The sequence below is a fragment of the Varroa jacobsoni genome, unplaced genomic scaffold, assembly GCF_002532875.2.
Source record: "Varroa jacobsoni isolate VJ856 unplaced genomic scaffold, vjacob_1.0 scaffold_1310, whole genome shotgun sequence".
Taxonomy (NCBI): Eukaryota; Metazoa; Arthropoda; class Arachnida; order Mesostigmata; family Varroidae; genus Varroa; species Varroa jacobsoni.
Genome location: NW_019214212.1, coordinates 42,858 through 70,818, shown reverse-complemented (window position 1 = coordinate 70,818; position 27,961 = coordinate 42,858). Strand labels below are relative to the sequence as shown.

At 42.4% G+C, this 27,961-nt stretch overlaps 1 protein-coding gene and 1 long non-coding RNA gene across 7 annotated transcripts in view; one reads left to right on the top strand and one right to left on the bottom strand.

Annotated features, from left to right (window-relative positions):
- Nucleotides 1–27,961, top strand: part of mwh (multiple wing hairs) — a 171,339-nt gene that overhangs the window by 125,451 nt on the left and 17,927 nt on the right. For all 5 annotated transcript variants that reach the window (XM_086971778.1, XM_086971779.1, XM_086971776.1 and 2 more), the window contains 2 exons: nt 18,790–18,977; nt 22,046–22,202. In XM_086971778.1, the coding sequence (XP_086827904.1) occupies nt 18,790–18,977; nt 22,046–22,202 (345 nt within the window). The remainder of the gene's footprint in view (nt 1–18,789; nt 18,978–22,045; nt 22,203–27,961) is intronic.
- LOC111268706 (uncharacterized) lies at nt 352–26,888 on the bottom strand. Of its 2 annotated transcripts, XR_015314344.1 has the most exons (4): nt 26,068–26,888; nt 22,494–22,700; nt 702–945; nt 352–608 (listed from the first exon to the last, which is right to left on the bottom strand). It is a non-coding gene; the product is annotated as an uncharacterized LOC111268706 (long non-coding RNA). The 2 variants fall into 2 exon arrangements; XR_002685357.2 differs by lacking the exon at nt 702–945 and having other exon boundaries at nt 26,068–26,884.

The window sequence follows — 27,961 nt, the reverse complement described above, 5'->3', positions numbered from 1 at the left end:
AGGTGGACGGATTGGTTAATGATTTACCGTTGTTGGCGTTGTTTTTGACTTCTTCTTCACGCGTGCGTGTCCCAGCACACTGAAGCAGCATTCAGGTTAACGACAAGTTTACGCGTCGTAACTAGAAATCATGCAGTTACGTATACACATATATAAGTTTGAATAACATCTGTCAGCAGAACAGCTATGTTCTATTTTTCAGTCAACCTAGAAAAGCACAAACCTGTTTTTTATGGGTAACACCTAACATCAGCTATAATCTGCTGAGATATGGCGAAGTCACCTTGATTATATAGTTAAACCTAGCCGGATACATAAAAGCGAACGTATCAAATTTGTGAAGACCCATCGTTACGGTTGGCTGAGGAGAGTGTTGAAATAATGCTTTATTTCAGATGATATTATACAAAGTCCACTAATTAAATGAAAAAAACATGTTTAGACGTGAAGCTTGAACGATGGCTATATATTAATGTGCTAGCCCTACATTGCTAATAGCTTAACATAACTGTTACGCTTCATTTTTCCCATTGCCAGGTTCCTGTCCAACAAACAGAAGCGAAGAAAAACTGGCAACACAGCAGCGAGTCTTCATAAGTTGCTTACACCTGTAAAATTTTTACAACAGCTGTGAGTTGAGCTCATATAACTGCAGATAATGAGTCACTGGTCAAAGGTACTAGTTTAGTCCAGATACTAGCCCTGCTTTTCCGCGAGAATCGAACACATTCAGAGTCTCCGGCGTCGAGGCGTGGGTCGAACCCAGTGATTCCAATTATTTTGGCCATTTCACATTCCTTCTTCAGTCTCGTTACGCATTACGTAATTAGAAAGTCAGCCGTCATCCAGCGAGAACCCGCCGGCTACTCTAGTGGCACATGCGGTTCCAGTTGTAGGGCAAGGACCATGCCATGGATCTGCTGCCGCGTCCTGCAAACAATCCGCCTGGTTTCATCAAGGCAAAACCCGGGAGAAGATGATCGTGGCGGAGAATCAGTCAGCCGGAAAAAAACGAAAATAGAACTGGAATAAACTATTCTGCGACGACTATTCGATAAATTTGCAGCGTTGAAGCCATGGAGGCAACGGTGGTCCACATTTGACATGGAATGATAATGATTGTAGTATCCGTGCCACGAGAGGTATTGGTATAGCAATTTATGTCGCGCTTTAGATGGTATCCATTTTACCATCAGCAATTTTCTACGCAACAAAAAAAAACACGTAGTTGATCTGCGCTTGTCTTTTACCCTTATAGACTACAAATAAAAACGAGCGCAGAGTAATATATACTGGACAGCTTGTCGCATCTGTTGTTGAGATGATACGTTGTTTAATGTATTTTGAAAGTTTCCCTATTGGTTCACATCGACAAAGAATATGCTTCTCCTTTGTTTCTCGTTATCGTCTGACTGTGCCAATGGCTACGTTATTATAAACACTCGAGCCGCCTTTAAAATAACATTGTTATTTGTTGTCTTCAATTACGTTATGTTGCTAATGTCCAACATTGCATGTACGACACGACCGTTACGCGATTGTGTCGTCGCAATGGCAGCTTCCCACTCCACGCTGCAATGCACTCATTCATATATTTCTTATATAATACAAAATATCTCGACTGTTGTGTGTTGTTAATATTATCGTAAGGTGTTCATATTTAACATGGTGACCTCAGCGGTGCGCAGTCAGAGGGTGCCGTCGACTATTTTCGAAGCAAGGAGACATTAATGGAAATGCAGTCTTGGTCTCCCACAAAATGCTCTACCGGTCAGGTGGTAATTGATCGGTTACAGAAGAACTGAGAGCTATCAGGAGGAAGCTTTCCCCGATAGAACGAATTTGTGTAAAGGCTCTCTATCGACAAGGCTTACATGGGGGAATTGCAAGCATAGATCAGTTACATGAAGTATACAGTACACGATTATCTAGGTAAGTATCTAACGCGGACGATTTTTCTGGTTATTAACAGCTAACAAGGCTGCTTTTTTTGTTAAGTTTCGATAAAGCGTTATTCTGCCGGTTCACCACTAATGAGCGCTTGCTTAGATGAAGGGAAGCGCCCATCTATACTATTGTTATCTCTCGATACAATTTACGCATATGTAATCTAGATACCTTAGAGCAGAAGACCTGTGAGAAGTACCTTATTCCCATTACGTTAAGGCCTCGCACGTTACTTTTCTTACCTTGATATTCTATCTAATCTATTTTACCGCATCAAACAGAACGAACGTGAATCTCTATCGATCCGTTCTAAGTTTTTAGTCAATTTTTAGAAATATTTAGCAGCGTGACAATTTTTGCTACTTCCATCAATTTAGCGGCAATCCCCACATGGAGCCTAATTTAAAAAAAAGGTCGTTATATTACCCCGTTGTATATGCTATAACATCAGCGAGCAGTCCCATCTCGTATCCACTTATCCATGACATACTCATAATACCGACGGTATCATTTCGACGTAACCTCTTAAGGAAGTTAGGGGAATCGTTTTCCGGGTGTGAAGAACATGCCAGTTAACTGTCCTGTTTCTTCTTGGCCACTTATCTGCTGCCCCAGCCATCTGTGATCATGATAATAACCAAAACAACGAATCCAGTCAACGACACGGGTTACGACGGATGACAGTGTCGTCGTCGTCGCCGCGGCCGACAATGGCAATTAGTATTAATGCGCCTCGTCTTTTCTGTGCCACATTGGGAAGCATTTGAAGGAACAGAAGAAGAGAAGCCGAGGCAATGAGTTCAGTGACATTTCACTACGTTGTCCCTACAGACCATAGGGTCGTCAGCGTGTGTGCGACGCGGCTGCCGGTCATGTACTACGAAGAAAAGCCAAGGGGAAAAGCAGATTACGTATCAGCTATAGGGAAACGCTTTTTTTGTTGCTAGCTTCGGCCTGCCATTATTACAACTACAGCTAGAACCATCTCGGTTTATTCGTAGCGTAGCGTCATCGGCAGCAGCACGAGGATTGCTGACGGGCGTATTTCCACTCGCTCAATCATTTCAGTCGTTTATACTTAGTGTGCCTTGTTCAAGGCTTTCGCTGCGCGCGACGTGAGAGCCGAACGTAAGTGTTTCAACTCCATGTTATTATACTATATAAATAGACGTGTAATTCAGCGACAGAAACCTGTTATGAACCGTTGCGACGGATAGAATATCAGATAAACATGTAAAAACCAAGGAACCGAGGAGAACCGTAAAAAAATGACAATAAAAATTTGCATACGGTACCGTTTATTTGTTTCGCCGTTACTGTTGCTAGCGTCGATGGCGGCTACCGGTGACCGTTCCCTGAACGCGGAGGCTCAGACACACGCGGCATCGCAGGAGTTGCGTGCAAACTCTGCTTGACCAGCTTTTGCAATGGGAAGATCCTCCAGCTGCAGCTGTTGCTGCCGCCGTTCCTAGTACGCGGTAAAGAAGTTCAGGAAAAAATAATTGAAAACTTTGAAATGTTATTTATCTACTTGCCGCCGCCGCTGTATTTATTAGCGATAATAACGATGATGACGCTAGCGATGGTTGTACCGGTATCGTTAATGAGCTCCTGAAGATTGATTCAGGTGCGGTGATCGATGCCACCACCTTCAAATCAGCGATTAGATCTGATGGCGGTCTGATCGTAAATCTGCTCATTATATTTGCCGCTAGTGACTCGTTGCTGCAATGCGCTGAGTTGAAAATAACTTCACACAAATATCGTGAAGGAGTGCGATATTTTCGTACGGATACACCATGTGTTTTTTCGTGTACACACCTGCCCAGGGGTGAACTCAAACTGGTCAATGAACTCAAATTTTACTATGGTTCATAGTATATTTGAAAAGTAGCTACTCGGCGCATTGGAAATTATTTGTTTAGAAGTTATGAGTGCAGTACTATATATTCATTCAGTGACAAAAAAATTAAAAATGTAAACTTAAAACTACTTAAAAACTAAAATGTAAACTTTGAACGAAACATTTAACGACATACGGTCGTTTAACTCTGCGACGTCGACAATGTTTTTCTCATTCTATCCAACCCATTTCGTATTTAGTAATACTGCAATTCATTGCAGAAAAAAAGTGCAAGTTCAAAGAAAAGCAAGTACAAAAACAGCTATAGAAAGACGCAATACAAAGAATAAGTTACATTTTTAATATGCATATTCCCAACGGGCTTAACCATCATTTCATTAGTTTTCTTACGAGGAGCGTCAATATGCATCCTCTGGCCTGCGAAGCGCCCTTAGTCCTTAACGAGCAACACTGGCCATGTGCCATTTTACATGTCGCAGTCATCCACTTTCCCCACGCAAAATGCGTCACAGCAACAAGCGACCTAGCAAGCGCGCAATCCACATACTGGATTTGGCCAAGATCTGAGCTGTTTACCACCGGTTTCGCGTGTTCACGACCATTGGTTCATTGAGCATTTCCGCCGTAAATACGTGCATTTCGCTTGTCTGCAACTTTCGCCGTTTACTGTCACAGCTCTCGCTGCCATTGCACGTAACTGGTTGAGCTAATCTGGTTCTCTGGCTGGAATGGTCCGGTCGTGTCGACCTCTATCTGTTTGAACGATGAATCCTATACACACGTGTCGTGTGTATAGGATCGAGGGAAAACAAATCCATTTGCTATTCATAAAGAAAGAAAACGATAGAAAAGGCGTAACTGAGCATAGATATAAAGGAACACCCCGCTATTTGAGCGCCCTGCTGTCTGGCGTTGTGTTTGTGTTAGAGCGACAGTGAATCGCCGTAGCTCCTGCCGCCGACAGCATCACTGTGGCCGATAAAAACGGCAGTTTGCAGGGACCATGGACAAGCTAAGAAATCGCGACGTCGGGGTTGCTCGCTCCGACCATGAACGACCGACCGACTGCACGAAATCGTCTACACACACATGAGCGTGAATCTATCACATAGACGCAGTCCTGCAAACGGTAGTGGAAGGAGGACGTTCGTGTCAGCAATGCTCTGCCAATTGATGATGCGCCGATGACACCGAGGAGAACCTCGAACAAAGCATTGCTACTTTATGCGCTATCTTTAACAGTTTCGGAGTGCTGCTGACGTCTCCCAGAGTGACACTTGCATATATATATATGCATACTCTATAAATATTCACTCCGTGTGCGTGTACATTGTATTTATAATAACGGCTAGCTAAACCATTCGTGGACCAGCAAATATACCATTTCAGAGTTAACCAATAGAAATCGCTGGATGACAATTACTGCGTCAATGGTAACAGCACGAGCTGGGACGGCAACATTAGAGATAGCATGCGCAAACAGATATATAACGTATGCAGCACAGTACATGTGTATAAGTTACAACAAGTGGCCATGCGCCGAAGCCATACACACAGAGTTGTCGAACGGCGTCGGGATAGATATAGTGGTAAAACAATTAGCACCCAGCTCTCGCAAAAATTCCTCCGAGAAATAACTTTAATACTTGATCGGCTTGCTATAAATGTCACATATGGAAGAAGGATCTTAGTTGTAACCTAAATTCGATCCCGTTTCGAACCAAGCATCTGATGGAAAGCCTAGGGCACGTAAAACTTGAAATATGGAGAAGTGCTATATATGTGGCAGGCGACATCTTCGGGTGCGCAAGCGTTTGAGATCGTGAAGATGAACAAAAGGAAAGCCTTCGAGTTAAAATTGAAATAGATAATTTTTTGGCGGACAAACACATTTCAATTGATTATATAATTAATATAGATGGTCATCTTCACAACTATAATCTTCGAGCATAACTTAATAGTCTGTCGGATCGTGGTCGGGAAAAGTCATCGACCTAGCAAAAATTAGTAGGAAATTCCACGTAATCTTTTTCTACATAAGGAAGCATCCGATGGGGGCGGTGTTCGCCCGGTAAAGTCGATGCTGATATTTACCGAATGCCTGAACACGTCCTAGGCTAGTCGTTTGTCCGCGTAAGTGAAACAGGACAAGATCCAAGAGGCGGCAGGCATCGACTAGCGAAGGCAGAACAATTCTGTCCCGCTGTTCCCTCGCCCTCGATCGTTTCGTTTCATGAAGTAACAATATCATCTGCCCATTTTCTTTGTTTACTGCCCATTGCTTGCCCATGTTCCGGTTGTAAATCTGTCGGGTCAAAGCTAGCTGGCTGGCTGGCTGGCTGGTTGGCTGGCTGGCTATAGTTGGCAAGTAGGCGATCGATTGTTTTTGAAGCACAAACGCAACACGCACAAATACGCGTTCGTGTGGCCCACACAGAGGGCGAAGCGAGAGGAAGACGTCGGACGCCGACCGCGCAGCTGTAACAACACAGATAAGACTCTACAACAACACGTAACATTGCAAAGCTATAGAGGGCAACAACCATAGAGAGACGTCATCAGCAAATGGTGATGACGAAGATGTTTGTTACGTCGGTGTCGCTCTTGTCGATGACGCCGCTGACGATGACGACGATGATGATCGCAACTACAGTGGGGTGAAATATCGAGAAGGTGTGTGTACATGCATGTAATTTACGATTTGACGTCGGCGTTGACCTTATTCCCGACCTAGCTGTATGTGGCGTCGCGGCTCATACTTTCTGTCGCTCTCCAGAAGATAATAACTGATAGACATCGCAGCGCTCGCTGGTCTAAAGTGAAGACAGGTAAAGTGAGTGAAGTCCAATAAAGCCAAATGCTAGAATTGTCCTTTCTTTTTATACAATTCCGTAACGTGACAGAGAGGCGGGGAACGACGCTCCGCATCCGACGTTGGATGAATATTACAGATCGATGCAATCGTACGCGAACTAGCTTTCAAGCGGATCCAACAATGACGGAATCGAGAGATGCCGACAAAACGCAATATAGTTATAGTGGTAGGAGCAACAAAAGCATGCATTTTATGTTCAGTTTCTCCCTTTTGGAAAACGAAAAATTTCAATTTAACATAATGTAATCATATTGCCGTCTGTGCTCAACTTCGATAATGCATCGGAAGTTGCAGCGTTGTTAACTTCTTAAAGATATTTGAACATGGTTCTATACTATCCGTGTAGAACTGCAACAACTTTTTCAATTATTCTTATAAAATCATAAGTGGCTTATTTGTAAAGGTACAAGTTTTAAAGACAAACGAAACTAGAAGAGCTAGACTCTTTGTTTACGTTTGCGTGCAACGGACGTCGTATCGCACGGTGCCGATGGCTAGTTATTAAGAACTGCGGAACCGTTAACGAGGCTGTGTTGGTGTGACTAGGTTGCAAATCGGGAAATTGTTCACTGCCCTGTTGTTTTTATTCATTTCGTTCGCTATTGATGGTTCCACGCGTGGCGTCACATCAAAAAATCAGTTGTTTCTTTGTTAGGGCATGGCCAAATAATGGTACAACCACATTCGTATGACCATTTCTAAATCATCTAAATTATCCTGTAGACATCTGCGAACAGTTGTCGGATACTTGGAAGGTATTCGATGAGAGCGCTTTTGCCTCATGTACATAAAGGATATTTAGCCTATTTTCGGAATGAAAAGGAGCAAATGTGCATGTAATGAAGCTAATTATTTAGTTGTATCCGAAAAAAGACACTGTTCATTTCGACTTGCACGTGCTTGCTTGATAGTGTCGCTTGCTGTTTAGGATGATCAGGTCTGAGCTATTTTAGACAAGCGATTTTGCTGGATCAGGATTTGCATGCTTTGTAGACCTCGATTCATTGCAATACGAATATCTTTAGGCTGGTACAATTGCGTCAAAGGGCGACCAAGACAGCAGCTGACTAATAGCCACCTGTTTAACAAAAGACTAGGCCCAACGAAACTACCTTGTTCTATGCCTGCCCATACGTAGGCGTACGTAGGTCTAGGACCATTGTGAACATATCTCCGCAAACTGGCCCAATTGACTCACCACGTCTGTTACCGAATAGAGTTTTTGACACAGAAAGTTGTTGCACTCTCAACCAAACAATCACTTACTATAACGACCATTATCATGGTACAACTATAAGGCTATAGTAAGTTCTTCTGTTATGGTTATGGTTGTAGAGTTATGACTACAGGAACATCGGACAACCACTCGCTGAATTGCATAATCTTGACTATATGTATGAACCAGCGACCTTCTGCTAGCTAAATATAGGACAGATACCAAGGAAACATCGAAAATGCGTTGTTTGTTGAGTGAAACGTACACATGCTGTATACGAAATTGTTGACATTTTATTTATGTGTTAGCAAGGATTGATAAGGTCTGCCTGTTTAGGCATAATGAACACCCACTCGCGTTTACGTTGAGCGTGTATGCTAGCACCCAGCACGGTGTTCCTTGCTGAGACGGCCACCACAGAGACATTACATAATGAGGGGGGATTATAGACCACAGTTTCCGATAGCCGTTGACCAAAATATACCAACATTAACAGCCACTGGTCAATAATCGATCGGCAACAAAAGTGTGGTGGCATGACAGGGCCGAATCTCTCACGAAATCATACAGTGTGCTATGTACCCACTTGCGTCCCCTAGAAGTACATGACGCACGCGAAGTAACATTAATCTGTCGTGCGGAACGGTGAACGGCTGTTCGAGGTTTTGTGGTTAAGATTGGCCAATAACATTTTTCTCTATGCGAAGACACACGCATATACAAGTCGATCTCAATGACCAAAGGCACACGTTAGGATGTTGAAGAAATTAAGCTCAAGAAAAGCAGTAGAACAGCGAGCGAAGCGATAACTAGACTGTGTTTCTCGCAATAAGGAATAGAGACAAAGACAAATCAAAACATTGATAACTTTGAAGAATTTCTGACAATGCAACACAATAACAAAAAAAAAAAAGTCGAAAATTTATTGGTGATGACTGGCAAATAAAACGTTATGTTATATATATATATATATATATATATATAACAATACTGAAGGGTGGAAACAGCCATCCTATTGACTATGCCGGCGCACTGGAAATGAAGGTCAACAAGAAAGTAGTTCTGTTAACTAGATAATGAAATCGGACAACATTTCAATACGCATCATACACAGTCACAGCTGTATCAATTGTGGCAGTTACTTCTGCTGACGACACGGCGATTCGGCGTTCTGAAGTCGATACAATAATGCCCTGTCCATTGGTTTCAGTGTCGAAAACGTGTGAAGGCTGTCGTTGCTTCGGTTACCTCGCGCGCATCTGCGTGGATGTGGCCACACACAATAGATTAAGGAGTCGAAAATGACCAAAAAGCTAACAGCCGACAAAACGAGTCCGAAGGATTTTTGTCCTTCGATTACTTGTACAAACTCACGTCGATAGTAATCGTCGAAATGCAGGATCGCGAACCATTCGAAATACCACTTGCCCTCTTAAGCCCTTCACTGTTCTGTTTAGTCGCTCCTCTAGAAAGATATACTAGACTTCGCCAGTTTTCTTCCGAATGGGCTAAGCTAAAGTGAGAAAAAGCCTTCGAAACAGAAAAATCGGACTGAACAATTTTCTCATCGGAAATAGTGTGTTCAGAGTCTTTTCGTTTACTCGAAGGGGTATGTTGGTTCGTCAGCTCTTGTCAAAACTAGTGGCCAGCCATAGACCGACCCGGCTGATTTGGGCCATCGTTGTTTCGAGTTTTTTCATGAGTGAGTCCGGACGTCGGGAAGAGCCCGCAATGATGCGTGTAGTGCTATCGTTTATTGAATAGCTGAAAGCGTTCATAGATCGCAAGCGGGCATACGAGTTTTGATGGCATGCCTGTTCCCGAACCGACTTTTCGTCTATAAACTAGGCTTTGTTTTTTCAGACAGGGTACTGCTGTGTACTGTGAATTGCCTATGTTTTTAAGGCAAAAGCTGAGCTGAATCCTGATATGACATTGTGGTAGCACGTCATAGAAAGACAAACTGTACCAGCTGCGGTGGATAAATGCAAGATTATTTCATAAGATGAACGATCATGCAATTTATGTTGAAAGACAATGTGGGAAAGAGCCCAAATCAAATGTAAGCACATTGACAGTCACAATAAAGACACGGACGTAAAATATATTTAATCGTCAATGCAGAGTGATTCAACTAGTTGGTTTCATTGTGTCCGCTACAATCAATGTCGTATGCTGGAAGGTATATCTGCGGTCTCCCGCCGCCTAAACAAACACACTGTTACTCATTGTAACGAGCGCTGATTTAAACAGCTAAACTGAAAAAACTATACACACGGCCAATTAGGATTTTTACAGAATGCGCTGATTCTTGAAAGCTGGGCGTCATTTCTCATCGTTGTTGTATGTAGCAAGAGCAACAAGGGTTTCACCATCGATGATGCTATCGTGTCGTACTGTTTCGCTATATTTCGATAATAATGTTTGCACGACTTCCGCCGCCAGCGCGTGCTGTTACGAGGCCCGACAATCAGTTCATCTAACACGGTCTCGTTGTCACCCCTTACGGCTCGTCACGGTCACAAAACGACATTGCCCCAATGAGGTAAAGCTGTCATTAGAGAGAACGAACGAAGGGACGCAGAAAGGCCCTCATCACAGTAAATAAATCAAACTGCTGAAACAACAGCGACATGCTTCGGGTTGGCGTCTTCGGATCAAACTCCGGACAGATTGAGTGAGGTCAAAACGTCGTCTTTGCCGTTCAGGTAGATAACCAAATGACCGGATTTCTCTAGGCGCATCTTTCACCGATTCAGATGTCAAAACTTCGATAATAGTATTATCACTGGCTCATCTGGATCAGGTAGATGACGGAACCCGTAGCCCGCTTGCATGGCCAGGAACAGCCAGCGTACATTGACTGCATTGCACGTTATATCTTTGGTACACCCCTTACTGTCACAGCTGCTCGTTGCTGCTGCTGCTGCGACTACATTGAGCCATCCGTGCGTCTGTTGTCCTCGTTGAATTGAAGACAAAGATGCTGCTGGGAGTTTGTTGCGCTTATTAGGGCAGGAAGTCCAATGGTAGGGAAATGTTTGTCGCTCCGGCTTTGTCGGTAGACTTGTTATAAACAGTTAGATCGCAAGGCAAAGCCGTCACTGACTGTTATAGGGTAACAGAATACAAGCGTATAGATAGCTAGCTGGCGCGCAGCCGTAACAAAGTTGAGGTAAGAGCAGTTGTCATAATTACGGTGCTGGCGTCATTGTAATGATGATGATGATGGTGGGGACGATAGTCGTAAAATTAGGAATTGCAAAGCCGTCGCCGCTGAACAGGCCGCAGACATCCTTGTTAGCTCTGATGTACATTTATTTCGACTCGTGAAGTCCGTGATCTATGACACCAGCACGGGGCCGCTCCTGCCATCAATTGGTCGCCGTGACGACACACAGTTTGACGGACACGCACTAGTCGCTTGAGCGGTACCACATGCACACGTGCACGTATCCAAAATTCTTACAGTAAACGTATGATACGCTGCAACAATCACCACAGCAGCGACGACGACACCCATAACTGCTCAACCATCAGGCGCAGGTGAGAACTCTCCTCGGAGAAAGCGTTTAAAGCTAGAAGAATTCGTTGTGCGCAAGGGCGAGCCGAATATGTCCCTATGGCAGCTGTTATAAGTCTTTCACAAGCTAACCTGAGCAATAACAGGTACCCATTTGTATAATGTACGCAGTATTGCAATACCTCTATATCTCCGGTAATAATGGGGCAATTTTAGACTGCCCTCAGTGTCAGCGATGAGCTGTCCAGCCAAGTTTTGCCGGTGGAAATGAGCGCTTGCCTCTTACGTGCTGCCTATGGGCTATTTGGGTTATTAAAGTGAATAGGGACTAGAATTTAGCAAAGTTGATTTGCATTGAAAAACGGGCACCGCGCATAGTCTCCCACTGCTCTATATAGACCCGGCCCAGGATAGGCGTTAGCACAATAGAGATGTATCATTTTAGGATCGATTTGTATCGTCTCTGGCGGCGGCTTTAACCACCGACTCTGTGTCATCAAACTGGCTTTTTCGGGATCGTCTAGCTCATTTCAAATAGCTTTGCCTCTGGCTAAACCTGTACTGACGCGTCGACCGCTATCGTCGTATGTGTGCTCCTACAGTAGAACAGACAGCCATTTAGTACTATTTTACGTGTACGAATCAGTGGCGCGTTACCTTGCTAAGGTTAACGCTAACTGTCGTGCTCGGCATCCTGTTGTAGGTCATGATCGCTATTAACCGAATGAGCTGAAAGAAAAACATATATATATCGTACAGATTCTCCACTGAATATCCTAGCAATTCGTGGCGTTCGTGGAGAGAAGCGTACAGCCATGGCTATACCAAACATACGAAGTCAACTATGCTTTCTAGTGAATATGCTCAGACATAGCTATAATTTTTTCGGTATAAAAAGCAGCACAGAAGTACAGGTACGGAAAGTCTGATACTTGTTAGAACTTCTCGTAATTAGAAATAGTTTATTATTAAATTAGTAATAGTCTGACGAGAGAAAGAAAGTCTGCTACGCTGACTAGAAACTCTTGTTTTACATCTATGTGTAATATTCATAGCCTATTCTTCTTTGTGGCAAAACAGCGTTCAGCAAGTCCGCTATAGTGTATACGTTACTGGCACTATTGCTTCTATTTTCCGGCCTGTCGCATCGAACTGAAGAGCGAGAGAATGAAGTACTTGAGATAGTACTAAAGTATACTGATATGATTATTCAGTGCAGTTGTCTATTTCTACAACAAGTTGAATAAAATAGCCTAAAATACGCGTCCAAACATAATAATAGATAAATTTCGTACAAGCACTTCATGTCGTAACTGATCGAAACGCTATCTTGTGGTGGACAAAATGGTCCCTCACGCCTTTTACGTTTGATTTCGTTTCCCACATATATCTACCCACCCGGTACCGCTTTGATGAATACACCGTGCTAAATAGAAGAATTACTGATATATTAATGTAGTTTTGTTTTGCACGTATCTGATTGGTCTCTGATTGACATTTGATGTCTAGACGCCATTTTGGTACCTACTGTTAGTATTAGAAGAGGCAAGGCGTAAGATGGAGCTCGTAATCTTCGTGAAGCACATTATATTGCAATATTACTTTTCGTAGCGGTCTCGTGTAACGTGCAATCTATGTTCACCTACGTACGCAATGTTCGCGTGCATATGATTGTGTGCGTGCACATAGTGGGTTATTTCTTGAGCCTGCTGCTCACCAGTGCTCTTTAACCTGATGCGAACTTATCATCATCGAAAGCATGTTATTTTCTGCTATCAGTATTCGTACGATGGCTGAATGGCGGTGGCCGGTGCCCGACGGGCAAGCAAGCTAGCGAATTTAAAGTCGAACACTATCCAAGGATCACTTACATTACAATAGCATCGACAGAGAAACACAACGAGGCTTACATCAACAATCCTACTGCCACGGCAGAAGCATGACATAGCGATGCCAGTCTGGCTGCTGTCCGAAATCTCCTCTTTTCGATGTCGTACCCTATAGTAAAAACAAACAGCTTTAGCAACAATTGCAACGAAAGTTTACGATCAACAACAAAGACAACAACGATATAATATCAGCCGCACCATCGTGTCGAGTAGCTGCAAACGCTGTCCCAATAGCGGCATTTAACAACATCAACAATTGTAACAAAATCGCACAACAAAGCATAAACAGCAGTGAGCAATAACACTTCGTCTTGCACAGCAATGGCCGCCGTTACCATTACGCTATTTTCTGCTACTGCGGTCACCAGCGGCAAAATCTACAACAGCCACATCATCAGCATCGCTTTCAATTGCAACCCCATGAGATAAAATGGGTAATTATAATTATTGACTGTTGACTATCTATCCGTCCGTCCATCCGTCCATCCATCCGTCCGTCCGTCCGTCCGTCCGTCTGTCCTGGTTTTATCAGCGCTGCTACGTGTTTTTCTTTTTCTTTCATTTTTGTGCATTTTTATTGTTGGCGGCGGCACCTGTTCCTGCCGACGCCTCAGTAACTGCTATTAGCGCCTTTGTTACTACTGTGTGCAAGTAACGGATAACAATTCTGACGCAAGACCATTTGTCCAATTGTAGTGTTCGGCGTTTTTTGCGTCCAGCTCTCGCCGTTGTTGCTGACTTTGATACGAACAGATACACACGGACACACACTAAGATTTTTGCGAATGTGTATTGAACTTGTGCCGGCTGGCTGCTGTTACCAGCAACAGTCATTGGTATCGCTACGATGCTTATTTGAGTAACGATGACGCACTTCCGGCCAGTTCCTTGTGCAAAACCGTTGTAGCCAAGGTGGGTAGCTAGCTTACGCCTTTTATTCCTTCAATCGTTTGTTTATTACAATCCGCACGAGCTGGTGATTTATTACTTGATTAGGTTCTCTAACCTGGCCGGCTGTTGGCGAATTCACGGGGAAGGTATTCTATAGCAGAAGGAAACACCTAGCAGTGTGAACTGCGACATTAAAGTTACTCAAGTTTGCTTATGCTGTCGCCACCTATTAAGGCTTCATAGTGACCATAGAGGCTTCTTGGTAGCATATTATGACAAACTTGTACTCCATGCACAAAAATTGGACGAAAATGTCTCATTAAAATCACAAAGGGGCTGGACTTATTAAGAACCAACTGAACGCATGAGTGATAGCTTACAGCTACGACCAGAAACCAGTCTACGTGACGTAGACAGTGGCTTATTTGACGCTCACTTGAACGAACAATCGAGATCCTTATTCTAAATCCTTAAATAAATATTACTATATTTATGCAAACGATGATCAGTTGAAACAGCATGACATACGAAACAAATCTATTTAGAAGAGTTGTCAGCTTGCTCGAATATTGTCCTTCTTCGTCATTGTTAACGGCGTGGGCCCAGTGGGAACATTTTGTGCCAAACGCAACGAATCTGGTCGCCAGCGGCCCCGTGTCCAAGTGATCGATCTGCCTCTGGTCTAGACGGGGGCAAAACAACTACGAAAAGAAGCCAAGCCGACCACTCCGCTAACAGCGACACCTGTAGCCGGTGGCGCCGCCAACGTCAAGTTAGCACGTGCCCAGGTCTAAATACCACCCACAACAGGAGCGGCTAGATAGATGATCTCTATGCGTTGACTGTTGCGTGTTTACGCGTCTCACCAGAACGAGTACCATCACCGACGTCGTCACCATAATCATCATCATCATCATCATCATGTGCAGCAGCAGCAGCAGCGAACAATTGCTCACTCAGTCCGTATCATTTCCGGCTTCCCATATAGCACCACGCACAAGAAGATGGTGTAGAGTGTCATCTATCGTAGAACTTATCTATCAGTGACTGGCAAGGCCGTGCGCTGGCATGGGGTAAGATGGGAGTAGGGTGAAGGCAAGTGGATGGGAGAACATATAAGATCGACTCGATGGGTCGTTGGGGAGCTCGCCAAAGAGAGAAGAAAGAAGACAATAAACAGCTGTAGGGACCTCGCGACCATTCTCGTGAGAGTCTAAATACGATGGAATTCATCTTGAGGTAGGCACGCGAATTTAGCCAGTGTTCACGATACGGGTAATACGCGTAGGTCGAAGCTAATCAGCAACTGTACAAGTGTCGATGAGAAGGCAGAAACCGCCTGAACTACGCAGCATTTTAAAGCAGATATTCTTCATTGCCTGAGTCTTTACGTACTTTTTGAAGGCTTAGATTTACAGACGGATACTGACGAACGCTTGATAATCAAATATATCGGTTTAAACATATTCCACTTGAGTAATTAACTTACTTCCTTCCACAACATTACCTTAAAATTCATCGTATATAACTGTCTTTTTTGCAGATTGTCACCTATCTCACTGCTACATCCACCGAAGACTATCATCGGTAGTCAATATGTGCACTTATTTGTAAACAAATGTGCCTTATTAAAACGGATACCTTTTTTTTTATCTCGTCTTTAACAACGCATGGTCTTATTTCATTATCGTAGAGAGATAAAAGCGGCCTTAGCCAGAAAATACTGAATATACAGTATTTTCTGGCTCAGGCCGCTCAGACGACCTGAAAATACATGAAAAAAATGCGATTGCCTAAATGATATTCGTTTGAATAAGTTCAGCGTTATGCCACTCGTGGCAGTGCCCCTGCTGTTTGATACTTTGTATATTTATACATTTATCTTGGGATTGTTCTATTAAAGCAATGTTAATAATCAATAGTATTTAAATATCTGTTAATAATAAAAAAAATAAACGCCTGTTAGCGTTACATTGTAGATACAAAACTACATTGTCTGTGATCATATATATTACCGTCTACGGCACATAAGATTCACTCAGTGTATGCGTAACTAATTGGTGTCGAAATTAGTATAGGGGTAATAGGTAGGCCCTTGATGCTCGAGCAAAAGGACCACTCAGCTTTCACAGTTCAAAAGGTTGCCAGTGGTTTAAATTACGCATTTACAAGTATTTGTTTACCACCGTTCCGGGTAGAGCTTTTCTTGTTGTTTTTCCCTGTGACCTCCAGGCTTGTTCTGTTGGGTAGAACACGTGATGAAAAAATCGAAGAATCATTAATTTGCAGATATAATCACGGAGGTATAACATTATAAGATGCTACATCTTAAAGAAACTGATATTATAACTTAGAAATAAGAAATTAACTTCACGAGCTAGTTTCATTCACTCCTTCAAAGGAATAATTAATGGAGAATCTACTTTTTGTTTGTTTCGTTTAAGTGATCCACCAGAAAATATGATCCAAGTCCACCATTGATTGTTGAAAACTGAATTTCTGATAAGTCCAGTGACATATAATTACACTGCTTTTCGAATGGATGGAGGCCACATTAAGCGACTGGCAATCTATAACGATGCCTCCGATATTGGGTCCGCCATCTATTTGTCTTTCGAGGCACATTGTGTTAAATTACATTATACGTGCGTTTTCTTCACATAACAAACCGGCATACACACGTTTTTAGTTATCACTGGTCCGTTTTGTCATTAGCGATCATTTAATATAGTTATTCAGTGTATTTGGAGAGACGAATGTTGACAATTACCGCCATTGCCATCGTCAACTAGAGCTAGTATGTTTCCGCGATCAGGACCTTGTCCACGGAGCTATCTACTGAAAGTCGTCAACTGACAAAAAAAAAAAAAGAAATAAGAAAAAAATTAAGAAAAAAGAGATTCATTGAGTCGAATGTGCTTTTCTTCGAACCGGTCAGCCATGATCGCGCTTGTACTACCTCGGCGGCTGTTCTATTCAACGCATACCGATTTGTCGCGCTGATGCACTGCCTGCCACAAGATGTCTAATAGGCGGGATAGCTCAGCGAATTTCACCGCGTGAACTTTTAAGTGTCTAAATAAATTATATAAAAAATATTTGTCACTCGCAAGGGTCTGGACAGCGTACGACATCGATTTCGTTTCGCCGAGAACCGTTTGGCCTCCAGGCCTTTAATTTGCCTACACACGTTGTCCTAGGGTTCTGGCGATGGTACCTTAATCCTGACACCAACTTGGTACGTAATTTTTCGTTTGGCCGAGACAAGATCTGCACTGATGAGCGTATGAACTGTGAGGCGTATTCGGGTCGACGAGGAAATTCCTGCACTGACAATGCCCAAATGGCAAACCACGAAAAGAGAAAAGTATTTATTAACACAGTAGTACCGAACGCTCGTGGGCGCCGGCAGACGACAACAATCAAATTCTGCAAGCAATTCGAAAGTACTTTAAATTGATCCCAATCACCTGCTGAGCTATTACCACCGATACGGTATATATGTCTATGTAGATTTTACGGTTGCCCGTAGACGTTTGTTGGCAATGATACCCAGCATCGATCCAGGACGAATTAGGTAGATAGTTAAAAAAAGAAATGCCAATCAAACTGGACGAAGTGTCTCTAGGCCTTGGCCTCGCACTTTTGTTAGACATTATTCAGTTTTGCAGTTGTATACATTTTCGGTTGTAACCCCTCTGGCTACAGACTGAAACATAGATAAGACTTGACTTAATGAAATACGTACGACTGGAACCCTCTAGCCGGTTGTAAACATTTAGAGCTATAAAATGACATCTAATGCTAGACCAGTTTGTAGTAAGAGTGCAAAAAATTCGGTCTATACTACCGGCTATGTGATTTTTGTTAAACACGCTTCCGAGCAAGGGCCTACGCTTTACTGAAAAAAGACATCATCCAAAGATGAATGGTTACTGTCGATGCGCGTTGTGGGTAGCATTTATCGACATTGTTCGAGATGGCCTACTATATATATATTCACAGTACTCGACTATGTACTCTTATTATTGATGCTGATGACTAAGTTCCTTCTTATGGATTGTCTTGTGCGCGCTCAAATCAACACTGCTACGCCTTTTCCCCACGCTTGGCCTGGCTGGAGCGAGACCTGGCGTGATAATTCGATTTACACTGTTTTTACTATGTATATATATATATATATATATATATATATATATGATGTGTGCTAATACATAAAGAAGGAGAGGTCATAAAATTTAATTCTCGAGTGCTCTTCGATCATTGACTTCGAATACCAACTGTTGCTTTTAAAGTTCCATTGAAACTATGTCTAAAACTATAATAAAACCGATGTATAGCTTAATTATACTGCCCGTGTTTTCGATGGTAATAAATAACGGGTTCTGAAGAAGTGCATTTTACGCAACACATGTTGGCCTTTCCTATAATGCTTTGTATGAGACAAGGAAAGCGTTAAATTATATATTCCTATGCGCATTGGAAAGTGGCTGTTATTTAGTATATTGGCAAAGGAAAATTAGTTGTGTTCTATAGCTTAACTTAATTACGTTCGTTTGTCCTGTCGTTTTTTCTATTGCGCAGTCGAATAATCCACGGCCCCCATATCTAGCTGCCACAGATTATGTCTTCTACGTGCGGAGACAGACAGCCGCCTGTCAGGCCGCTCGAAAAAACGCGGACGGAGTTCACGAAGCTTCGATGGAGGAACTCACAAACTTCACCGACCTTATGCGGAAGCTTAAGGACGACCTGAAATCTTCATACAGCAGGTAGGTGGAATGACGGGCACTGACGATCGAATTAAGAACCCAGTGAACCCGACCCGAGTGACTGTGAAGACATCTGAATAGCTGTATAAGTTCTCAATGGACACTTGCAATACATTCTATGCATCGTGCGAGTCGGCTATTGTCACTTTAGTTTAATCCGATAGAATTGGCCCATTTAGCTATCTCGCAACAGAACTTGAAGAAAAGGGGCTCGTTGGTACAGCTGTCACCAATTGTCTCCCGATTTTGCCCTAACGTTTTCATGAAAACTACGTAACACGTAAACTATTCAGATAAGCTATTTTGTGTGCATGTCCAATATAAGATACGCTGATTGGTCAACACAAGATTGGCACCAGAAAATACTGACAGGCTCTACTGATCCAAACTATCAGAATTTAGGTTTACTACTTTGTTTTACGTTTTAATTCAGATTATTTCGTTCCCAGCGTCATCCGTAATATATGAAAGCCGTAAGGCTTTCAAACAATTTGAGTTAGATATCTACCATCCAGCTTTCGTCTAGCGTCCTGTCCGTGGCAACTTGCACCGATCCCTGCGATTGAGCCAACAATCGATCTCATCAAAACGATTGCGTTCTATTTGCTCATAAGTAATGTTGTTACTGTTAGCGGTTGTATTTACATCGGTCAAAAACAGCGCGTTAAAACAGTAACGACTCAATTAGTTTTTCGTTTGGCAAACGCTGCATGAAACCTTGAGATATTTGTTTAGTAACGTACTTCTTAGTTCCGACATCCTATGCCTCCGCTACAAATGTCTTTCAATATGCCTGTGTAATAGATGAATGTAGCATACTTTTCGGTTCGCAATAATAAATTGGCCTATGCCAATCCCTCGGCCGCACTATAATACCTACGTATGCCTGATGATGCTGGGCACGGTGACAGTCCTGTTTCAGTTTATTGGGGATTTCGAAATCTGGTCTGGTCGGTAAATCAAGATCGACTTTGCATGAAGGCTGTCTATTTTGACGAGAACTCTATTTGTACATATACACGCGCCATGCACGCATGACATTGACGACATTAATTTGCTCACTGTGACGCCCGCCTTGGTCGCACCATTATCATTACGATCGGCGTTGAGTCTGCACAAAGGACGGCCTACCGCTGCTAGCCCGCATGCTTCTTAATTCGTCACGGCAACGATGACGACGTCTTATTGCTGTTGTTGTATTTTTTTTTTTTAGCGTAACATTTTCTGTTGTCGAGGCATTCTGCAACCAGCTCCATCATCTCATCTGCTTGCTCTCCGTCGCCCGCCGCCAGCCACCGTTCGCCCCACCCCTACAATGGCTGATTTTCGACAGGCGTTCATTTATACATAGATTTATGCGTAGTGAATTGCTTCTTAGCAAGATTTCTCGTCGATACATATATTCATCGATTTTGTATCGGATCAGCAAACTGCATGGTTTTTTGGTTGTATTCTGTTATGTCGGCGCTGTTGCCGCCGACGACAGTTTATGCTTGGCCAGTTTCTCGTTCTGCCGCTCTGCTGTGTTTACTGTCATTTACGTATGTCCACAGCGTTTACGTAGTTGGCCGGCTAAGTTAACACTCACACACACACACACACACACCCACTGGCTATCGGTTGGCTTACGACTCGCTAAAGTGGATGTGTTTATATTCAACAGATGGGACAAGGAAAAAAAAAGCAGAATAATTGGTGAGGCAAAAATTGGAGAGGAAAAAAGGTCAGCTATTTTAACGGCTAGGTACGATCAGCGATAGCTCCCTTAACGGTACATAAAGCGAAGTGCAGGAAACAACTGATGGCATCGGCGGCGGATCAAACGCTGGAATTGTTTCGTTCGGTGGTGAAACAGTTATCGTGGCTATCATTGAATCGTGCCTAATCAATCATCAGCTCATGTAGACGCATTTACTTGTTGGTGACCAGCACGTATCTATATATGTAGCAATAGTACTTTTGTATAAAAGTACACACATCCACCCACATTACAAGTCAAAATACGCGCGCACCCCAAACTCTCGTCACAGACGACCATCTACGATTAGTAGAACTGTATTGCATATATCGAAAAGTGCACTCAAAATTATATAGGAACCTGCCCTTATTGATATCGTAATTTCGAATTACTCGGGCATAGACGCGTCCCAAAGCGCAACGACCAAATCATATTAGTTGGTTTTACCATAGACTTTTTTCGCTGTGGAAACCTGGACGAGTATCGTTGCGCTATAATGTGACGCTTTGAAATTTTGCGGGCATAGCAGAGGCAGCAGAAAAATAGAATGGTGCGTTTCCCGCTAAAAAGACAAACGATAGCCGCTTGAAAGACGCCATGAACGAATGGGCGCGGGAGAACTTGAGACGCAGACAATGGGTGACCCGGCGTATATGGCGACGTAAAAAACGTCACCCTGCAATAAAATAAATTTGTCAAAAGCTACTGCATTGCCTACTGCAAAGGGACATAGCCATCGTCTGAACGCTCGTCCAATCAAAGCTGAACAGCTGAGACGCTTGCCAATGTACAAACAAGTGACGCATGAAGCACGCGCATATGCACGACACATAGTTACAATGGAGACAAGTGCACAGAAACACCAATCAGTCTAACAGCAGCTTACCCAGATATCTCGACTGAACGATGCATACATAGGTACTAATGATCATGAATATTAATCAAATTTGGTCAGGTGTTATTGTTTTTGGGTCATTGACAAGACATAATGTCGTCGTACAGGTTCACGCAAAAACCGTACCATGAAAAACAGTATAGGTGTGTGTTGACTGGACACTTCGTTGATCCGGCCGACTGCGTACATCGCATATAATGCTTTGCATACGCAATACTACAGACAGATTATATATATATATATTATATAGGCTTACATTTTTGCGGTAACGCGTACAAATGTTTGTATGCTTCTCAAAGAGCTTATATAAAGTATACACATATATATATATATATATATATATATGAAGTAAGATAAGTTGAGTCATTGTTATTACACGGTACAAAGCCATTGTGGCACTTGATGCTAGTAATAAATATACTTTCTGCTTTTCAGTTTTGTAGAGGAGTTTGTGACAGATCCAAATGACGGGGTAGCCCTGCTCTTAGACCTGTTGAAGATCTATAGACGAGGCAATCAACAGGAGCACTTGGGGCATCCTCTAACCCTTCGAAATAACAAAGATCGCCAGCAAATCATAAAAAAAAATATGGTGAGTTGTTCAATTTGGCTTTCAAATTCGTTTATAACAATTGCGCTTAGACAATAGTCGTTCTTGCCGCATTTATTCGAAGAGCCAGGAGTTCAGTATCAATTCAATTCCGACTCGCTTTATATGTAACAATTGATTTATGTAGAAACGATGGTACACATGTGATAAATAGGGTACTCGCTTAGTCCCGGATCAAACCTAATTCTCAGAACGCAACGTACCCACTTAGCCAATATGTCGAAGTATTAAAAACGTTGCTCTTTGTATTTTCGTGAAACTACTATTACGTACGTATGTATTGCATGTATCCACATTACTGCCACGTATTGTGTGACTGGGACGAGTACTGTTTAGTAATGCTAATGAAGTTCAGATAGACATTCGGGATGAGCGATAGACGAGCGCCCAAATAGGTGCGGACGATAGCGCTGGCCGCACAGACAACTTGAACGATCAGAATAAGGCCAATGTACGAGGACGCATCTGATATATCACCTTCTGAAATAGCCAGACCACCAATTACGAATTAAGGGTGATTAAGACTTGTCTGTGTCGGACGCGTTTAATATTAGGATCTACTTTTTGAAGTCGCTCATCAACGATCTGAATCGTATTCTTATCATTACCTCATAATATTCGAGACATTTAGCTTTAATTATAGTCGTGGTTACTCCTAGTCAATTAAGTTCCTAAAAATAGCTTTATCCTTTACGTCTGTTTGATCTTCCAATCGATGACAAGTTATTCATCTCGTTTCGAATTTATTCGAAAAAGGCCGAAATTTATTTATCAACCTGAAGCTGAGCTAGTAAATTTCAAAAAAAAATTTATCACGGTGAAGTTCTTGGAAATATGGCCGCAATGATACATGCTCTTTTTCAACACAACGCATTGACTTGGAAAGGCACTGGCCCAACTTTACGGGGCTTTATATTGTAGCCCTGTATTTGCCGCGATTGCCGTGTCCTTCCCTCTGTTGGCCTAGTCCAGTTGTGCTGTATTCGGCGCCCATTTGATTATAACAGTGCATTCGTTTGTATATTTGTTGGCACCGGGTCGTTTTTTCAGACCTAAAAATCGTAGCGGGATGATTGGACAATTGCTGTTGTGTACCGTAATCAGCAATTACGTCATGGCAGGTTCATTATCTGCGGCTGGTTCCCTGAGGCATTAAATGCTGCGTCTGCTGTGGTGACCATAGCAAATGAGGAAAGCCAGCAGCGCGCTATAGGGATACCCACGAATAATACAGTGCTCCATGTATTAGATCGTCTTATATGTTTCGTTTTGTATTTCGGGATGGTCCAGTTACGCTCATCACCTTTTCACACAACTTTTGAGCATTAGCATCGCTAGGAGATAAGATACTGTGACCGACCGATTTTTTCAATGCCAAAAATCACTCCCATTCCCCAGTAAACGAACATTCATTCGTTTAACGGGATGGTGACGGGTCTTCCATGATGGTCATAGCTATAATTCTTGGCATTATTATCACTTGTCGTAGCAACAATAATTGTTGACAATGATGACTTATTAGGTTGAACTCGTTTCGTCTGTCATAGACCCTTGTCAAGAACGAGAGAAACGCACGTGTCAAGACGTTTGTACAAGAGTACACGAAACAAAAACAATATACTACCCTGGTTAACAAATAAGATTTGTACAACTGGCAAACATCTTATTTGTATCCGACCCACGGATAAGCTTAGATATGTATATAATACATAGAAATTAATTAAATATATACCTCTATTTATATATAGGATATAATTCTTAATTATAACAAGTTTATATTATAATTGGTAATTTACTTCTGCCCAACACAGCCCTAGTCGCCACATATATCGGTCATCATTGGAAATTCATTACAAGCTCCCTTCTACCTGCCGATGACGACGCTATCGTAGGACAAAAGGACATTGTAGCTAAGAGTGGCAAACATGCCACAGTTGTGCTGCGATAGAGCTGTAAGTTGAGCTCGTTGCTATGATTAGAATGCCCGTCTCGTAAAGAGGTATTTTTTTTCTAGAGCTTAGATACTTGACTCATCCCAGTCATTGGACGAATGGCTGTCGGGCGGGTCACTAGGATATGGCTATTTTCCAAATGAAAATTTCTACGTTGTTCTATTACATCAAGTCGGAACCGTAGGGTTTTAAGGAAAATCCGCTTGCATAATAAGAGAAAAGAAAATCTATCAAAGTCTAGCTAGAAACACGAAACCAAACTATGGCGGCCATTTCAAATCACCGTTATTGTCAAAGTTGTTCACGTTTAGTGCGCGATAGTCGAAAACCCGGAAATTAGTCCATAGCTTGTAGAAGATAATATGAAAGATGGTACATCTTAAGACACCGGCCCAGATGTCTGCGATTGGACATAGGTTTCAAAGGCTCCAAATCTCATGGAAACGTCGTGTTTTGATAGTCAAATATGGGCCCGATTTAGAAAAAAAAAAGCATCTTGTTCCTGTTGATTCGTCGATAGGTACTCAAGCTACTGCAAAACGTTTGGCTTTTAAAATATTTTTTTAACCTTTTAGCCCCTTGTATATCCCAGATCGCCTTAGATCCTATGGATAGGAGACGCACACATTAGTGAATCGATGATTCTACATGTATGTCTTACTTATCTTCGCAATAAACTTCTAGAAATTATGCTGTAAGTTTTGTCTACAGCATCTACGCAGATATATAGTTTGGGCATGTCCAAGCCAGTACCTCACGCAAGCTAATAATGCAAGTTGAATTTCGATTAAGAAAAGTTAAAATTTCCAACGATGAGGAACTTATGACAAAAATGCAAAACACAAATGGCCAATAACAATACAAATGAAATTGATTCATCACCTTGCATTTATTACATCTGTGGATTTTACAGTTTCACCGATACCGACCTCCATTGGTCGGCGCCGATATTTGGCAAATAGTCCGGTACACTTTTATCTTTCGAGTCCTCGTTTTCGAAAACGATCAACCGTTTCTTACATCGGTAGCACTGGACCAAATGATGGGTCGGGAAAACGATAGTATGTTTCAATGGGGAAATGACGATCATTCACAAAAAAATAGTGACGTCGCTACAAAAAAAATATCATCGTTAAACAGCCAACGACCAAATAATGCCAGTTGCAGACATGCAGTGCTGAGCGTCTAGATCGGCGTCACTGCCTGCCCGTTCAGTTTTCCTATATAGCTATCTATCAATGATTGACCGGACCACTAAGCTGCTTTGTGGCTAAGCGAGTTGCGGATCCACTTCGTCGTTTCATTATATTCTATCTATTTTTCCGTCACTGCTGGTTACCGATATGTTGAGACAGTGGAACGTAGAGATTTGTTGCTCCGCGAGAGCTCTTTATGATGGGCCATCGCTTCTCATCGACGAAGGCATGTATCTGGACGGATAGAGACTCGTGGATGATTTCCATACAATGAAAAAAAGAAAATCACACAAAGTGATCAAGGCTGAGACAACTCGAAGTTGCGAAACACATGGCCGTACGTGACGCCGACTCCTGACGCATATCGTGGCCGTGTCATGACGCGACCGTATTCGTAGTCGAAAGGCCAATGTCCGCTTCACTATTTGTGACTCAATACCCGATAGGTCAAAATGTAACTGAGTATCTTCCGTCTCACGGGGGCACTTACAGAACCATAAAGCCCTTTCCTAAACGAATAGAATACTAGAATTTGTTCACGCATTACATGTAAAACACACGAAACTTCTGTTAAGAAATATTACGTAACAGATACCAGTTTCACAACAGAGTGCCAAATTATGTCCGCATGTCTACGTATGTGTATTCTTCGACGGTACGTTTGTAAATGAAATCTGCAGTAGTTCGAAGCAGACTCACCCGTATACAAACAACAATTGCACCTCTACTTAGCGTGACGATAGGTGGAAGATGGTGTCGTTCCTGACGTCTTAACGACGCTAACAATAGCGGCGTGTCGCACTCGTGATACCATTCGAACGTGGTTGGTCTCATTTCACACATATTTTACTACGATGACCCGTCGAATTGTGAACGCGTTCTGCTAAATGTACATTGATCTTTTCTCTGGCCCGATATTCCTCAGTCCATTGTCACTTGATTACGTATTTTAGTATATCGAAACATATGTCATTGTCTTGTTGTCGGTGTTATTATTGGCCGTTGACGCATTCGCACGGGGATTTGGTATTAATTAGTTGTTGTCCATCGCTGTTGGCGTCGTTGTTGCTGCTGCTGCTGACTTGTAGAAGCTGCACACTATTTAGAGACACTTGAGTGATTAGGTTGTCGGCTAATCGGATCCGATCGGTCGATCCGCAAATGACCGCTGCTGGAATAATTGTTTTCCATAGGGCGAAAATCACTCTGCCGTCTTGATGAATCGTTTCATCAATTAATCAAATTATACATTTTGCATGCATCATAAAAATATGGATTCAGGTATGCTTATACGGTTCGATACGTTCGGGGAAGCCTTTAGGGTCCAGTCATTCGCCCGTGTGACATTTGTGGAACGGTCAAGACGCGCCAAATGGAATATTTTCGAAAATCCTTTATAACTGAATATAATAAGATTGAACGAGAACACCTATTAGATTAATCGATCGTGTTCAATAACTATTGTATACAGGCACGTGCATTATGACAAAACGGTGCGCTGACTGCAATGGTATTCATAATGATATATACTGAAAGTGCTATATATATATTAAAATTAATTATACATCACAGTAAAAACGCTTTCATGAGACGTAATTCTGCGATGCCTGTTGTACATTTTGAAACGCAAATCATCTTCAGTCTGTATAATGGCCGATAGCATAGTGGACCGAAGTGCTTATTTGTTTTTTTTTGAAAAAAAAACAGGCGATTTTCGCGAACCACCCGTTATACTATTATAATCTAGGAACTTATTAATTATATCTATATGGGGCTGGGACGTTTTTACGACGATCGACGATATTACTAGACGACATTTCCCGATAGAGAAACCATTATAGAATCTATATTATTAATTTTAAGTGATACACTTTTGCGCTGTCGGTATCATTAGATGGAAATATGGCCCCCGTCTAGGTCACGAACGAGCTCGAACGGATAATGAACACTCTTTATGGGTATATAGGTCTTCTGGCGCTCGCATGTACTGCATAGCTTAGAGCGATTTATGGGTGTTGAAAACGATGCTACCGCCATTGTGGCCGCAGCCGCTGCCCCTTGCAGCACTGCATTGTCAAGCCGATAATGGCATCGTCGACGAGTTTTCCCGCCATAGATGATGGGCTGGCCAAGGCAGCAGCGGCGGTGGTGGGGTTGCTAACAGAATTTGGCCGCAGTAAAAGCCTATGCGCATTTTGATATGTTTTATATAACCACATATATGTCTGGACAGGGCAACTGCTAATAAAGCAATAGAGGCCACGCTACCACTGTTAACTAGGAGAGAACTAGTAGGAAGGATAATTTTTTTTGTCGAAGTGAAAATGTTTGTTGGCGGGTGTCCGTCATTTTAGTCAGATCAGCAAAAGGAATAGATATGAAATTATTTCTAGGAAAAAAAATGCCAGTTAGAACAGGCAAAATGTTCTAATACTAATCACAAAGGGCAGATTCAAGTTACTATCACGCCATGGCATAACAACAAAAAGTAAAATAGGCGCTAAGCCTTCGTCTGAGCTCACGAACGGCTGAAAACATAACGAAGAAGAAGAAGAAGAGGAAGGGGAAAAACAAAAAAAATCTGTCGAAATAA